Source organism: Balaenoptera musculus, chromosome 20 (assembly GCF_009873245.2).
Source record: "Balaenoptera musculus isolate JJ_BM4_2016_0621 chromosome 20, mBalMus1.pri.v3, whole genome shotgun sequence".
NCBI classification, from domain to species: Eukaryota; Metazoa; Chordata; class Mammalia; order Artiodactyla; family Balaenopteridae; genus Balaenoptera; species Balaenoptera musculus.
In genome coordinates this window covers 41,558,260-41,574,774 of record NC_045804.1, presented here as the reverse complement: position 1 = coordinate 41,574,774, position 16,515 = coordinate 41,558,260, and the positions used below count along the sequence as shown (strand labels likewise).

At 43.4% G+C, this 16,515-nt stretch overlaps 1 protein-coding gene and 1 pseudogene across 1 annotated transcript in view; one reads left to right on the top strand and one right to left on the bottom strand.

The window, feature by feature from the left end:
• PSMD11 (proteasome 26S subunit, non-ATPase 11) overlaps positions 1-15,578 on the top strand; it is a 29,025-nt gene extending 13,447 nt beyond the window's left edge. The window contains exons 4-14 of the mRNA XM_036836526.1: positions 1,696-1,767; positions 2,168-2,225; positions 4,298-4,492; positions 8,876-9,020; positions 9,963-10,023; positions 11,851-11,913; positions 13,769-13,894; positions 14,399-14,434; positions 14,699-14,750; positions 15,050-15,192; positions 15,311-15,578. Coding sequence (XP_036692421.1) covers positions 1,696-1,767; positions 2,168-2,225; positions 4,298-4,492; positions 8,876-9,020; positions 9,963-10,023; positions 11,851-11,913; positions 13,769-13,894; positions 14,399-14,434; positions 14,699-14,750; positions 15,050-15,192 — 951 coding nt within the window. The 3' untranslated portion in view covers positions 15,311-15,578. The remainder of the gene's footprint in view (positions 1-1,695; positions 1,768-2,167; positions 2,226-4,297; positions 4,493-8,875; positions 9,021-9,962; positions 10,024-11,850; positions 11,914-13,768; positions 13,895-14,398; positions 14,435-14,698; positions 14,751-15,049; positions 15,193-15,310) is intronic.
• LOC118886596 lies at positions 5,076-7,204 on the bottom strand (annotated as a pseudogene).
• Positions 15,579-16,515: the final 937 nt, after the last annotated feature.

Below are 16,515 nucleotides of genomic sequence, written 5' to 3'. Positions count from 1 at the left end.
CAAAACCTCTCAAGCTATGTAGCAAGGGCAGTGGCCTTTAAAATTTTTTCTTAAAACTGAAGCACTGGTTTCACCAATTATAGTCCCAGATATTGCAAAGCATGTACCCTGTAATTGATAACAGATAGGCAGTTCATGTTGTACAGATTCCCTGCTCTAGGAGAAATGTCTGTATTGACCTGAGTTTATTAAGGCTGGGTTGAGGTAGGGTCAAGTTCTGGTCCCAACAGCTGAATACGTGACCTTGGGTGAGTCACTTAACATCTGGACTGTCAGGGAAATGGGGACAGGTTGAGATGCTAGAGTAGAACTCAGTGTTTCTTAATTAGGGATATACATCAGAGTGGCCAACCTTTTATTCCAGACTACTGGATCAGGAGCCTAGGTGTTCATTTCTGCATTGTTTGAAAAAGCTTGCTGGGTAAAACTGATGGTAAGCATTTCTTAGCCCCCAAAGACACGTAGGACTGAAGATTTTTATTCTTGTTGCTAAAAATGTTCAGCAAAATATTTTCAGTTCCATTCATGTCATGAACAGAGATATTACTTTGAGTTTGGCTTTTTAGAACAAAACTCAAAACCGTGAAATTGTGATTGGCTTGCTTTTATTTTAGGTTTTGTAGAATTTACTGTATGAGGGCAGTTGAGTTTAGAGTTGGGTATTAAGTAGCCACTAGGGGGCTCCAGTGAGTTATAAAGATTTCATTGACTCTTACTGGTGAATCCTCCAAATACCATGTAATGCCATCCATTTATCTAAAGGCAGAAGGTCTGTTAATTTGGAGTTTGTCCCTTCACTTTTCCCTCCTTGTAACATCTCTTAAGAGAAATTGGGATTTACATAAAAACCTGTTCTTTTAGCACTTAGTTCTCTGGAAAGCTTAGTTTCTTTTTATGCTCTGATTATGAATCTTAACTCGCAGTAACAGACGTGATACAAGATCTGAAGCTCTTAATATGTACTTGTCAGAGCTACTGTGGCAAGGGTACCTATGGCATGTAGACCATCTAGCATAGAACACTACTTTACGTTAGTTACTTTGCATGGTACCTTACTGCTTGGGTAGCATACAGAACTGGGGTTCAAAGTAGCTTTAAAGAAAGCTTAAAAGCCTCTTAAAGTGTTAGGCTAATTCTCATTTCTTTTTACTTCCTTTAGTACAAGCTAAGTTTGCTGTATTGTGATGAGAATTGTTTGTTGCACTTCGTAGAATCTGGAAGGGAAAAGCCAGATGGGCCTTTTGAGTCTTACAAGCAACTGTTAGGAGTAAGACACTTGTGCCTAGGCTGAGAATTTCTCCCCTTTATGACCAATATAGTCACATGAACACATTACTATTACTATTCAGGGAGAAATTTCTGCTTTAAAAATTTCTCAGCCATTATAGAAATCTACATTCCAGGGCTATGTATGTAGCCTGGGTCCCTCCTGGGACAGTAGAAGAGGAATCTTGAAGATGAAACTCTTTTCCAAGGGAACACAATCTAAGTACAAAGATACTTTGTGTGTAAAAGGCCAAGTTGATTTTCCATTATGCTATAATCATTACATATTGAGATACTGGGGATCAAGGCATGCCCCTGAGACAGTAAACATGGGTATGTAAGGAGGAGATGAAAGCTGTTCTCCAGAGCAAGGCTTGTGGGAAGAACGTGAAGACATAATGTTGCACGTACTGTCTCTCCCTGTTGCAGGTCGAGTTGTGTTTAGAGTGCATCGAATGGGCCAAATCAGAGAAGAGAACTTTCTTACGCCAAGCCTTGGAGGTATGTGCCTACATTAGTACTGATTTCAGATCTCTAGGCATTTGAAGGACTGTGCATATAAGTAATACCATCCTGATCAAAAGTATTTTCAGCAACTTTGTATTATCCAGGCACCTGAAATTATTGGTAGCAGTGTCCCACTCATGAGAATTGCTCTGGTTGAAGTTTTGAGACAGACCTGCTGCTTGGCTCAGAAAAGTAAGCAGCAACGTGGTTTAGTCAGTCACTGGCTATAATAGGAGATAATATCACGGGCTAGATGATTTTTTAGGCTGAATTTGATGCTTTCATCAGGACTTGAATATTCAACAGTAACAGTTCTGTGACTGTCAATCTTTGATTTCTTTCTTTGGCTTTTTTCCTCCGCTTTCCGTCAGTCAATGCCTTTTCTCTTTCCTAGGCAAGACTGGTGTCTTTGTACTTTGATACCAAGAGGTACCAGGAAGCATTGCATTTGGGTAAGTAAGCTGGTGGAAGCTAGTAAGGCGTCTGTAGCTGGCTAAATGAATGTATTCCAAACCTGGCTACTCTTATTAGTTACATATTAATAATTTATATTCTGCCTACTTCTAAGAAGGATTTAGGGTGGCTTACATTTACTGAATCTCTCATGGAAAAATGCCATTTAGAAGTTCTCAGAAACTAACTGTCAACTTTAGAGAACAAAAGGGTCAAATTGCTCGTATTTACTATCACATCTACTGTATCTGTTTATAATTATTCCTAAAATCTATTTTAAAAATCAAGAAATTAACTGGGTACAAATACATAGGAAACCTGAAGTGGGTCAACTAAAGGCTTTTCCTTTTGGCTTTTAAACACTGTGAAATCTTTGCCTGCTGTTTTTTTTTTTTAATTAATGGATACATCTGGACTGTTTTCTCCAGATGGAAGAACACGGCTTTCATGATCTATTAAGTTGAAAAAATTGCCAATATTCAATTCTTATCCTGCAAAAATGGAAATTTCATATGGTTCAAACAACTAGTAGCATTTAAAAAAAAATAACAGGTTTATTGAGATATAATTCACAGACCATAAAACTCACCCTTTAAAAGTGTACAGGGGCTTCCCTGGTGGTGCAGTGGTTGAGAATCTGCCTGCCAATGCAGGGGACACGGGTTTGAGCCCTGGTCTGGGAAGATCCCACATGCCGCGGAGCAACTAGGCCCGTGAGCCACAACTACTGAGCCTGCGTGTCTGGAGCCTGTGCTCCACAACAAGAGAGGCCGCGATAGTGAGAGGCCCACGCACCGTGATGAAGAGTGGCCCCCGCTTGCCACAACTACAGAAAGCCCTCGCACAGAAACGAAGACCCAACACAGCCAAAAATAAATAAATTTAAAAAAAAAAAACAAGTGTACAATCAGTGATTTTTAGTATATTCACAGAGTTGTGCCACTGTCACCACTGTCTGATTTCAGAATATTTTCATCACCCCAGAAAGTAACCTTGTACCCATTAATTGTCTCTTCCCATTAATTCCTCATCCATCATCTCTGCCTGCCCACCTTCCCAGGCAATCACTAACTACTTTTTGCCTCTGTAGATTTGCCTATTCTGGACATTTCACATAAATGGAATCATACAGTGTGTGGTCTTTTTGATTGGCTTCTTTCTTGTAGCATAATGTTTTCAAGGTTCATCTGTGTTGTAGCATATAGCAGTGCTTTTATTGATGAATAATATTCCATTGTATAGCTGTACAACATTTTATTCATCCATTCATCAGTTGATGGACATTTAGATTGTTTCCACTTTTTGGCTATTATGAATACTGCTGTGAACAGGTTTTATGTGGACATGTTTCCCTTTTGGGTATATACCCAGAAGTAGAATTGCTGGGTCATATGGTAACTCTGTTTAGCTTTTGAGGAACTGCCAAACTGTTTTCCAAAGTGGCTACAGCATTTTACATTCTCACCAGCAATGTATGAGGAGAGTTCCAGTTTCTCCACATCCTCACCAACATTTCCTAATATTGTCTGTCTTTTTAATTTTAGCCATCTTAGTGGGTGTGAAGTAGTATCTCATTTTGGTTTTGATTTACATTTCCTTAATGACTAAACTAGTGATGTTGAGCATGGGGAAGAAGGTGTATTTGGAGAATGTTAGTATATCCAAAGCTCTTTCCTTCCCCCACCAACCCTAGTGCCTGGTGTTTCTTATGTAGTCTTGTGATTATTGGACAGGAAGAGAGTGAGATCAAGTGTCTGTCTGAACTGGATAAGTAATTTCAGCATTTTCTGGGTGGGGATTCCCACTGTATTCAAATCTTAGGAGTAAGCTTATATGATTCTTGGCTGTAATGTCCTTTGTGTGCAGAAAGGCTTCAAAGAGATCTGTGTTTCTCTTTTGGAAGATAGCACATTAGCAGAAAATTTAAATCTTGCAAATAAATAACCTCTTTTTGAGTTCAGGCAGGTTTCTTTATTCTGAGTGTTCTTATGAGGGTGAGAGGAAAATATTACGATATTAAAATATTAAGATTATGGCTAACAAAGGGGTTATATGTTTTTTCTTTCTCCAGGTTCTCAGTTGCTGCGGGAGTTGAAAAAGATGGATGACAAAGCCCTTTTGGTGGAAGTACAGCTTTTAGAAAGCAAAACATACCATGCCCTGAGCAACCTGCCAAAAGCCCGAGCTGCCTTAACCTCTGCTCGAACCACAGCAAATGCCATTTACTGCCCCCCTAAATTGCAGGCCACCTTGGATATGCAGTCAGGTAACACCCAATGTTTTCTTAAAGCTCATCTTACCTCACAGGTGAAAGTACTGGGGGGTTAGGGCTGGAGAATAAAATTGGCTGTTTTGGCTCAAGCTTCCTCAGAGAAACCAATGGAAGGTTACCTCTCTCACTAGCTGCCCCTCTCCTCTTCACTTGCTGTTAACTGCCTAAAATATATAAAGAACATACTTAACCTGTGGTTGACCAGGCAAACTGATTATTAGAGCCAACACCCTAGAGAGGTCTCACTTAGGTTTAAAAAGCTCTCCCTTATCTTCCATCTTAGTCACTTACTCAGAATGGTAGCACTTCTCTCCAGAATTGGACTAACCCAAGTCTCTTGTCACTTGGAGATCTTTGTAAAGCATGTTGGACTTTTCTAAAGGGCCTCAGATCTAGGCTGAGGAAGGACACCCCCCCCCACCCCCCCATTTCAGTCAAGTGTAGTGGGTTGCTTTCTGATGGAGTGTGTGAATTTTGGGGCTAGGAGGCCATGGATTGGCAATAGAATACTTTTTCTTGTAGTCAGCAGCTTTTATTAGTTATAACTTATTATCAATATTGAACGAGCATTATTGGAGTCAGAGGACTAACTAGTGTTACCTGGTATTACCTCTTCGCAATCTTTGTTTCCATGTAAAACTGTAAGAGGGAGATAATAGCTACCATACTTGCCTCTCAGGTATTGTAAGTATCAAATGGCATGTTTTGTGATTCAGGTTAAAAGCAGAAGCTCTAGAAAAAAGTCTAGAAAACGACTTTTCTAGGTTGAAATTTTGGTTCTGCAAATTTCTAGCTGTGTGACTGGGCAAGTTACTTAAATTTTTCTTTAGCTCATCTGAAAAATGGCGATAAATAATTGTACCTCCTCATAGGATGGGAGTGAGGATTAAATGAGATGATGAATGTAAGCTCTTATCACACAGTACCTTGCTTTGACCAAATACCGGCACTTTGTTTAAGCCACTGCTCTTCATTATGTTCTTTCTTCATGGTCAAGAGATGAACTTGCATCTTATTTCTCAGAGCAAATAGAGGCCATTTTTATGTGAACCTTCTTTATTTCTCTTTCCTCCCCAGAATTTGTTTCATTGTTCGTTTTTACCCATTATCAAGCATGATCCTTCTACCTGTCCTTTTTTAAGTCTTTAGTTTTTCAATTCTAAGTCTAGTTTTCTCGTCTCCACTTGGATCTTCCTCTCAGTCTTTTTTTTTTTTTTTCCTCATCAAGCTCTTTATTCTTGTTATTAAAACTTGGACTCAAGTAATCCTGGTTATTCTGGAAAAAGCACCTTGTTGTAGGGATCATTTAATCATCCTTTTCGACAATCACCTCTCCATGAAGCACCTGTCTTCTCTGACGTAATGTATGAAAGTAGAGTTGTGGAAACAATGGTATACATGAGGCCATGGTTATAAGAAGAAAATGATAGTAGTCAAAAGAGACATTGTATTTATTGGGAAGTCTTATTGAGAACATTCCTGTTTTCTTCACGTGTGGTAAGGCAGCGTATATTGTATGTCGCGTATCGTCTGAAGTTCACCAGCAACTCCGACAGGATATAAGGTGATAAAAAAATTATATTGGTTTTATACTGTGAGTAACGAGCCACACCATAAAGATTCTTGAACTCCCTTGGACCCCAGCCACAAGCACAGAAGTAGGTACAATTCCAATTAAACAGTGGACTATCTCAAGCAAGACGAATGTCTGGAAAAATTTAAGTGTCTTCTGAATACTTCTATATAAACCTTTGTGTGTTCCTTTTTCCATATAAGAACAATAGGCAGTACCAGCCACCCCGCGGTCACGGTGATGTTGTAGAAGGTGAGCCAGGCGGTGGCCAACAAGCCCAGGCGCCTCCTCTTGCCCACGGCCTCCCTCTTCTCGCCGGCCTCCGAGGCACCACCACTGGTGCCGCCCTCCTTGCTGGGGGGACGTGGACAAGAGGGGCAGGGGAGCGGGAGGGGGCCTGGCTGAGCGCACTGCTGCCGCCACGGTCAGGCGCCCCGCCAGCCCTGCCAGCCCGGCCCCCTGCCTTCCTCTCAGTTGTTGAACGGCCCCAGCTGAAAAAGCACAGCCTTTTGTCCTTTTAAAATTGCTGTCTTCTCCTTTTCTGTCAGGCTTCTTGGAAAAATTGAAAGAATGTCATTACTCTGGTGTCTCTGTTGACTCCTTGAAAGACAGTAACTCCCCTGTATCCTCTGTCAGATTTGGTGGGGTTTGACACTGTTGAGCACTCCATGCTTCTTTGACAGCATTATCTTCTTGGTTCTCCTCCCTTGACTAATTATCCTCAGTCACTCTTTCTTCTGATGTATCAGGTTGAGTCTGTCTCCAAATCTGCCCTTTCTTTTCCATTTCTACAATCACTGCTCTAATTAATGCCACCGGACCACTGGAGTAGTCTTTTACTGATCTAACTGTCCCTAGTCACTTTTCTCAATCCATCTTGCTAACTAGTCCTAAAGTCATTTTTTGGAAACACAAATCTGATCGTGTAACTCCAATGGTTCCCCATTATCCCCAGGCTATTTTACTTTAACAGTGCATTCAAAAGGAAGACATCCTTTTCATGGTTATCTCTGGTTTTCAGTCCTAGTCACCAAATGACTTTATGTGTTCCTGCTCCTGTGCCTTTATATATTTTGTCTTCTGTGCTTGGAATTCCCCTTTCCATCTTCTCCCCTTGGCAAACTCCTATGCATCCTTCCGGATCAAGCTCACATGTCTGCCTTATAAACCCTCTTCAGTGCCTTCTTTACTTTGGACTTCCCTATGAAAGGTGCATTCTTTGGTACATATTATGGTACGAATCTCCTTGTTTCTGTTTTGATGACCACTGTGAGACTGTGAGCTCCTTCAGGGCCTTATTCATATTTATTTTCTCTATAGTAGTTATATCAGTGCTTGGCACATGGTAGGCCCTTGTTAATATTTGTGTTGAATGAGTAACAGTCTAGTGTTTTGTTTCTTTAAATAATAAATGTCCTATGCCAGCTGTGATACTTGTAGTCCTAATGTGGTCTCTATTTGCTAATGTGTTTTGGAAAGCAGTATACCAGTTCTTCTTTACTTTTTTCTTTTTTTAATCAGTCTTATTTTTTGTCTGGTCTATTCTAACTCTGGACTGGGAAAAATGGGAAAATGGGCATTTGTCTCATTTAATTTGGCAGTGCTAGTAGTCTGTTGGGTATTTTTGAGGGAGGTCTCCTTGGCTACAGAGGAGGGTGGGTTTTCTTCAGGCCTCTGTAGTTAAGAACAGTAGTAGGAGAAGGACCTGATTCCTTCAGCCTCTAAACAGGAGGCTTTTTGGGTAGGTTTGGCACATATCACTCAGTAGTGGTTATTAGTTAATTCGTAAGTTCCCAACTGGCATGCCAGGCACACAGGTATGTGACGGGTGGTCTGAAACAGTGATCCCCTGGGGTCATGTGTGAGCAGTTTCATCCTTTTACTCCAGTGTGCTGAATACTTTATTCGTGTACCTTGATGTGGAAAAGTTGGGAAGCCCTGTGGTAAACAAATGGATGTGGCTGAGGCAGGGTTAGAACTGATACACGGAATCTTAGGGCTTAGTTGCCTTCCAAGCTAGGAAGAACTAATTTTCACGTCATCCCACGTGATAGCATAGGTTGGAAGTAATAGCAGGTTCAGTCAAAGTTAGGCTCATTGGGAGCAACCCAACTTCTAAACAGTAAGAGAACTGGTTAGATGAAGTGTAGCGTATCAGCCTAAGGAAATACTGCTTAACTGTGTACAATTAAGTTCATGGATTTGGCATTACATGAAATCCATTTACTGATCGCATCAAGGCAAAGGTACATCTATCTATAAATGACCAGTATCTGAAATGAGACTGTAAGAGGTTGGATTTTTTTTTTTCTCTCTCATGAAAGCTTGCTTACTTATAAAAATGTCAAGTTTAGAAAAGCTACCTTAAAGAAATGGTTGATGTTATTAAAACTACTAATTTGGGCAGACCAGGGAGGGATGTTTGTGTCAGTTTTCTGACCCGTGAAGATAATGTCATGGAGGGTAAACGTGGCCTTTTCTAGTGGTTCCAATGGATAGCAGGACTGCTGTGGTGGTGCGAAAAGATGTTACCGTATGCGGTTTTTAGGATCCCCTTTTGTTGGGTCTCTAACTCCTTTGGAATTAATACTGGAAAGGTGACTTGAACTGGGAGGCCAGAGACCTGGGTTCTAATCCCAGCTTTGCCACTAGATGGCAGTGACTTTGGGCAGGTCCTTTATTCTTTCTTGACCTCATCAATAAGTAGATGAGGTTGGGATAGATTTTTGAGGCCCTTCCCAGCTGTGACATTTTATGGTTCTATTATTTCATATGGTTCTTACTCTTTTCTTTTCAATGCCCAGGTATTATCCATGCAGCAGAGGAGAAGGATTGGAAAACTGCATACTCATATTTCTATGAGGCATTTGAGGGTTATGACTCCATCGATAGCCCCAAGGCCATCACATCTCTGAAGTACATGTTGCTGTGCAAAATCATGCTCAACACGTAGGTGCACATTAACTTTGGGATATGAGAACTCAGGTCCTTCATCTAAGATTTTCTGCCATGGCAGAGATGGCTTGGGCAGGGAGTTTGGCCAGTTACAGAAGCAGCGGCTGCCACCTCGTGGGGCTGATTGAGGTGGAATGGGAGGATCGAAGGTAATCCAGAGCACTTTTCCTTGCTAGTCTTTCAGAATTGGGGAGACAGATTTCAGAAATCTCTTTCCCAGCCCCTCTGAGTGTTCTCCTCATCCTACAATTCTGTCCAGAGAGTTGTTGAGCACAGGACAGAGGGCCAGGAAATGGCTTACAGACCACCACCAGCCATTGGGCCACCCAGAATGCGAGTGGTTGAAGGAGAGGTTAGGGAGAGGTTTGAAAAAGGCGACAATGGCAAGTATGACAGCTAGATCTTTTTCTAAAGATTTACAGAATTATTCCACATTCTTTTTTGGGGTTAAATGAGATACTGACTGGGATTCTTTTTGGATCTTGGGATTAAACAGGGCTTGTGTTTTGAAAGATCTGTTATACTGGGATATGATTTATATGTATCATTTTGCCTGTTGGATCTATTACTTCTGGTAGGTTCAGTGTGGCTTGCTTTTTCTTTTTTTTTTTTTTTTTTTTGGCTATGTCGTGCAGCTTGCGGGATATTAGTTCCCTGACCAGACCAGGGATTGAACCCGGGGCCATGGCAGTGAAAGCGCCAAGTCCTAACCACTGGACCGCCAGGGAATTCCCAGTGTGGCTTTCTTTTTAATGTTCAGTTTTGCTGCTTTTCAGCACTGAGCCCAGAGTGGAGAAAGCCTAGCTTCTGTGGTGTGAGAGGCCTGTGGGTTTAGGGGTGGGCAGAGTCTTTTCAGAGGAAAAGATATTTGCCTAAACATATGCTTAGAAGCATAACATCCTGGAGCAGTTGACCGAGTATGTATTTTCTTTTTAGCCCAGAAGATGTCCAGGCCTTGGTGAGCGGGAAGCTTGCACTTCGGTATGCGGGGAGGCAGGTAGGGGATGCCTTCACTGCGGCTCTGATCTCTGCTCACTCTGAGGCAGCGTGTTATTAGACATGGTGTTCAGTGAGACCGTGCTCTTCAGGTCTCCATTCCGCTCTTCATTCTTTCTTCCCGCCTCTTCTTTTCATTAAGCTCGTTCGGTATATTCCCTGTATTGTTAATTCTTGGCCTGAAAAGTCAATGTTTGGTGTTCTTGTGGGTATCGGGTGGTTTGAGGGACTTACAGAACTCAGAATTGAACTGTAGCATTTACAGTGAGTTAGGTTGCATTTAGCTTCGACCGGAAAGTGTATCTACCACGATCTTGGCTTGAAAATTTAATGTGCGGAATAAGAAATCTTGGATTCTCCAAGAGTGTGGAGCCGGGTAAGGTCTGGTGCGCATGTGCTTTAGAGAGGTCAGATTGCTTGGTGCAGAAACTAGGTTTTGATGACTCATTCAAGTGCTTCTCTTATCAGTACCTTCCCACTCTTGTCCTGAGTTTGGGTGTGGTCAAGAAGAGGCCTTTGATGGTCGGCAGCCCTATTTGTGATGGCTGTTATGCCTGAATAGGTAAGAGTGTGACCTGTGTAAAGATGATGTCTCCGATGTCTGCATCATCACTTTGTACTTTACCGGATTATCACTGGTAAAGTAAAAGCAGTCTTTCTAGGTTTCAAATGCAGTTGTCTCTAAACAACAGACACGTTGGCTATCTCACTGTATCTTTGGCAGAATGTCCACAACAGATGATTTCTTCCTTCTATACAAGTGGCCCTAATTGGCTTTTTTTTTTTTTTTCTATTTTTTTTCTAATTGGCTTTTCATCAGAAAAAGTTTCAGATCAGCTCCTAGTTTTGACCAAAAGAATATTGGTTATTTCTGTAGTGAAAGACTCACTATCATATCTAGAATTAGAGTTGAGGAGATGGGCTAAGAGAGGTCAAGTGTCCAGAACAAGGCCAGGTAACTAGTAATGGTGAAGCGAGACTTTGAACTTGGGTTATCTGGCTCTGAGTTTCATGCTATTCTCATTATGACATTTTTCTGTCTATAGGACAAATGCTGGAGACAAACTACACTAATGATTAGCTTTGCATCATTTTTAAAGTCTGCAGTATAAGACACTACCTTCCTTGTTTAAGTACATAGGCTGGTACAAGAGGAGCTCCCTCTGGTCCTTTGCACCTTGATGACAGCTTTCAAGCAGGAGTCAGGCACTCAGGAAGATGAATGTTGTAGATTTCGTGCTGAGTAGAGACTTAACAGCTTGGTTGGGTACTTTTTATAACGTTTTATAAAGTTAGAAGTTGCCCCTCAACCCTTGGTTATACCTTCATCACTCTGGGGTTTTAACATTCAGTATGATACGTAGAGTTTTGATGCTTCAGGCCTAATGAAAGTAAACCTTGGTCTGTGCCCTGCACCAAACCCAGCAGAATGAGTTTTTATAAAGCACAAGGTATGATCAAGTCTGAGGGCAGGAAGGCATCTGTGGGGTGTAGGGATAGGGAGTCTTGGAGGAGGGGGGAGGAAATCGCACTTCTCTGGCCATTTTCCCTTTTAGCTTGTCATCTTTGGAGAATGCTTTATCAAAGTCTCTTTTTTGTAAAACTTCCTATTTCCTAGTACCTTTAAGTCACTTCAGCTTTCAAAGGGAAACTGGTTGGCACACAGTGGTATTCCTCTAGCTTTTCTTCCTAGGCCTCTGAAGAAGAGCAGTGGTGGGGCAGGTTCTTCCTTGCAGCCAGAAGTTGTGTGGACATAGCATGTTCCTTATGAGACTTGTTGGGATGTGAGTATGCAGATCACTTTCACTGTTTCTCTCTTTATTCTTAGACAGAAGCATTAAAATGTGTGGCTCAGGCTAGCAAGAACAGATCACTGGCAGATTTTGAAAAGGTAAGCAAGGTATTGGGTTGGTAGGGAACTGGTGGAGGGGAGGGGCATTTGAGCACTTTAAAAAGTTTTTTTATCTTTAAATGATTATAGTTTTACAAGAAGTTGCAAAGATAGTACAGAGTGATCCCATGTACCATTCACCCAGTTTTCCCCAGTGGTTACATCTTATCTATAGTACAGTATCAAAACCAGGAAGTAGTTAAGCACTTTTGTACAATGAAACTTGTTGAGTTGTCATACCTCATTTATATACAGTACCTTTCAGTTTCAAAAAGTTCTGTCATCCTTCTTTCACTTGATTTTTTTTGTTTTGTTTTGGCTGTGTTGGGTCTTCGTTGCTGTGTGCAGGCTTTCTCTAGTTGCGGCGAGTGGGGGGCCACTCTTTGTTGCGGAGCACGGGCTCTACGCGTGTGGGCTTCAGTAGTTGCAGCACACGGGCTCAGTAGTTGCGGCACGTGGGCCCTAGAGTGTGTGGGCTCAGTAGTTGTGGCGCGCAGGCTCTAGGGAGCGCGGGCTTCAGTAGTTGTAGTGCGTGGGCTCAGTAGTTGGGGCTCGCGGGCTCTAGAGCGCAGGCTCAGTAGTTGTGGCGCACGGGCTTTGTTGCTCTGCGGCACGTGGGATCTTCCCGGACCAGTGCTCAAACCCGTGTCCCCTGCATTGGCAGGTGGATTCTTAACCACTGCGCCACTAGGGAAGTCCCCTTTCATTTGATTTTTCACAGCAAACCTGTTACCTGTATTTTATGCTTGGGGAAGCTGGAATTTAAAGAGGAGGCCTGGGTCACACAGCTCATGTGTGTCAGGGTCTGACACAAGCACCATGCGGCATGGTCTTAGATGTTACTTCAGCTCCAGAAATGCCAGGCCTGCTTCTCCTCTGTGGACAGAAGAGAAGTTTTGATGTGTGCATCTGGGCTGAAAGACACTTCCTTAGGACAGAAGTTCTAGGCTGGCCTTGCCTCCTGTGCCTTTCACTCAATGTTTGTGAGGGTTTGGAAAGGGAGAAAAACTTGTCTAAGCAATAGGGTGAGACTTATACTTCTCTGAGCCTCTCTCTTAGTCTGAGTATAATGACCAACTTAATAAAAACCTAGATCCAGGAAGAAAAGTAGTATGGACAGAAACTAGACGATGTGGCTCTCTGACTGTCCCCAGGGTTCATCATCTTCCTTGAGGTTCTTGCCAATTTCATTTCCTTACTTGGCATGATTTGCTTGCTTCCCTTAACACCTTATAGCACAGCTGACATGAGGCTGGGATATTGTGAGAACATTACTAAAGGTAAATAAATCACATACACAAGTAAACAAAGAGTCTAGATCATTTTATCCCCAAATTTGGATGGAACACTTCTAGTAGGGATTAAAAAAAGGGTCTGTGATCAGATATTTGGGAAACACTAGGGCTAAACAAAATTAGAAAGGTACTTTGTTTTCTGTGCTGATATTCCTTATAAAACCCCAAGAGCTAGCTGTGGAATTCAGCATTTCCTATTATTTAACCTGAGAATCCCCCCTCCTCCTGCCCCCATGGAGGCCTTATTTGTTCTGTGGAATACATATTGAGAACTGCTTTTGCAGTGAATTTAGCTTGCAAGCTGAGCTGCTCTTAGGGCTTACATTGTCTGAGCTGTCAATGTGAGGCTTTTGGACGGGAAGATGGTGCCTAGGGTTAGGCTCCGTCTTTTACTTCTTTTCATTTTCTTTTGCCTTCAGTCGTGGCTGTTCTTTCATCTTCCCAAATCCTCCAGAACTACAGTCAACCATGTAGTTACAAGGGCCAGCACACTACTTAGGAAGCTGCGAGTAGCGTGACTTTCAAGTCCTTTTCTGTGCCAATCTCGGCTCTTTTGGCAGGCTCTGACAGATTACCGGGCAGAGCTCCGGGATGACCCAATCATCAGCACACACTTGGCCAAGTTGTATGATAACTTGCTGGAACAGAATCTGATCCGAGTCATTGAGCCTTTTTCCCGAGTACAGGTAAGAACCCTCTTGGGGACCCTAGCTCTTCTCTGGTGGCGGGGGGTTTCTGGCTAGGTGTCCTCACTGTAGCCACCTCCCTTCCCACACCATCCAGAATAGGAACTCACTTCCAAGGGTGTGCCTGCTGGGCAAGAGACCCCCAAGAGCTTGGGATTTTCTTGACAGGGAATGAGAGTCAAGGAGAGGGAGGGATGCTGTGGGGTAGAGGCTGGTGAGGTTGCCCCTGCTTGTTTTCAGTGCAGTCTCCGCCTAGCTTTTGCAGTCACTGTGCGTGTGGTAAACGCTTTCTCTTCTGGGTGTGTGGGACAGGAGTGTATTTGTTGTCTGTAGTGATGCAGGGTAGGCAGATGGACCAAGCACAAGAGACCTAAGCACAGCCAAAGAGAATCTGTCCCTGTAGAGACATTCGGCAGGATTTCAAGATACAGCACCACCCTCATCCCAATATTAGAGGCAGAAGTAAAACTTTCAGTGTTGGTGTCTTTTTACCTTTCCTTTTAGATCGAACACATATCTAGCCTCATCAAACTCTCCAAGGTAAGGAGTCCTGAGCTTGTCTTGAGGGTAGGGATGGGGAAAGGGGCATGAGGAGGGGCTGCCATTTACACCCGCTGGGCCTTATTGCAAAGCTCCCAAGCTTCTCAGTGGGGACTGGGGACCGTGGGCTGAGAGCTGCAGATGCATTGTTGCTGTTTTATTTTCAGACCGTTTGCCATAAGATCCTTTTATACAAGCCTTTCATGTCAGTGTGATCTCTGACTAGTAGATGCTGGGCCCTTTAATCATGTGCTTTGATTTTAGGCCGACGTGGAAAGGAAATTATCACAGATGATTCTTGACAAGAAATTTCATGGTGAGTAACAGTCATACAGGCGAGGGGGCTGGTGGAGGTGATGAAATGGTGAAGAGGCATCATGCTCTTGTTTATCTTGAAAGAAGATGCTCCATTGTATCACCTGGTGGTTCCCTGGGATCCTTGCCCCTCTCATGCCTGTGATGAGAGTGTAATAAACATGCACGAATGGAACAGGAAGATGACTTCTGTTTCCCCTCCTTTCTGGAGAAAGTGAGGCAGCTAGGGAGTGGGCTGCTTCTCAAATGCTCATGTGTCTAATCCTTTCTTTTACCTGGGTTTGCTTGTGTTTTCTGCAGGGATCTTGGACCAGGGGGAGGGTGTCTTGATTATTTTTGATGAACCCCCAGTAGATAAAACTTATGAAGCTGCTCTGGAAACAATTCAGAACATGAGTAAAGTAGTGGATTCCCTCTACAACAAAGCCAAGAAACTGACATAGGTGAGTGCTGACTCCGGGACCCGGGCCCGGGCAGCGCTGTCTTCTGCCTGTCGAGACTGAAAGCCTCCTGGTGGCCTTGCGGCTTCCCCGATTGACACTGCTCTGTCTTCTCTTGCAGAGTTGGATCTGTAGCGGTCCTTTGGAGAGTGTGTGTGGCGGGAGAGTGAAACCTTTGGGGAAAATGCTAGGAGATTTTTTCTTTCTGTTCTACTTTTCGCTCAGAAAGTTTTTAAATCCTCATTTGGTGCATCTGTATTCCAGCCGATAGGTGGGCCAGTTTTCACGTAATCTTTACTGGCCCAACTTGGGAGTGGGGAAATTGCTTAAAAAAAGAAAAAAAAGAAAAAAAAAGGTTATTCTAAATAAAAGGAAAAAGGCTTACACTACCTAAAGCTGTGCTCTCTGCCTCCTGGGAGAGGGCTGCCAAGCCAGGCGCTCCGCCAGCCACTGGGGCTCCTAACCCACCCGCTGGGCGTCGCCTCGCCTCCTCTTCAGAATTGGGTGTTCGCCTATCAAAGCAACGACTTTTTATTCTGTTTGTACTGAACCAAAACAAACAACTGTGTATAGACTGCTATTTTCCTTTTTATTTGAAATGAGGCGTTCCGGTGTCCTTTCCCCTGCCATGTGGCCCATCCCCCCGCCCTCCCCCCAACAATGGCTCCAGCAGACTGGCCGAAGGTCCCGCCGCCGCCACCGCCGCAGCAGCACCTGCACGGCTCCGCTCCGACCTGGGAAGGAATGGGGACGTGGCCAGGAGCTAGTGTCACCATGGCCACACGGGGAGCAGTGTGGGCCCTCAGGGGGCCTGCTGTGCATGTGGCTCTTTTTAACACAGTAAACTAGATTAGGTGTCAGTGTTTTAATTGCCCCTCTCCTCTGCTCTTTTCTCTCTCCCCCTCTTTCCCCTTCTCTCAACCAGGAGACCATCCCATGTCTCTCTTCCTTCCTCCTTCCCCCCTCCAGGGGAGCCAGGCTGTCTGAAATCCTTCAGCTTCTCTCCCCATCCCCCTGCTTCTCTCCTGCTGTCAGATGGATTTATTCCTTTTTTAAACAGTGAACATCGGAAATGAGACTGTGGGGTGTGTTGTTCTTTTTTTTTTTCCTCCCAATTTTTGTTGTTGGGTTTTTGAGCAACCTCATGTCCCCCTCCCAGGGAGCTTTCTTTATTTACCTCTTAGAAATGGAACGGATGGCAGGTAGAGCACTGTACTCCAGCATGCTTTGTTTTATGATGAGATTACATAGCAAGGCTTTAATGCCATTTGGGCAGGTAAGCTTCTGCACCTCTGTTGTGCTCAGCTATATTTTCTTCTTCCTCTC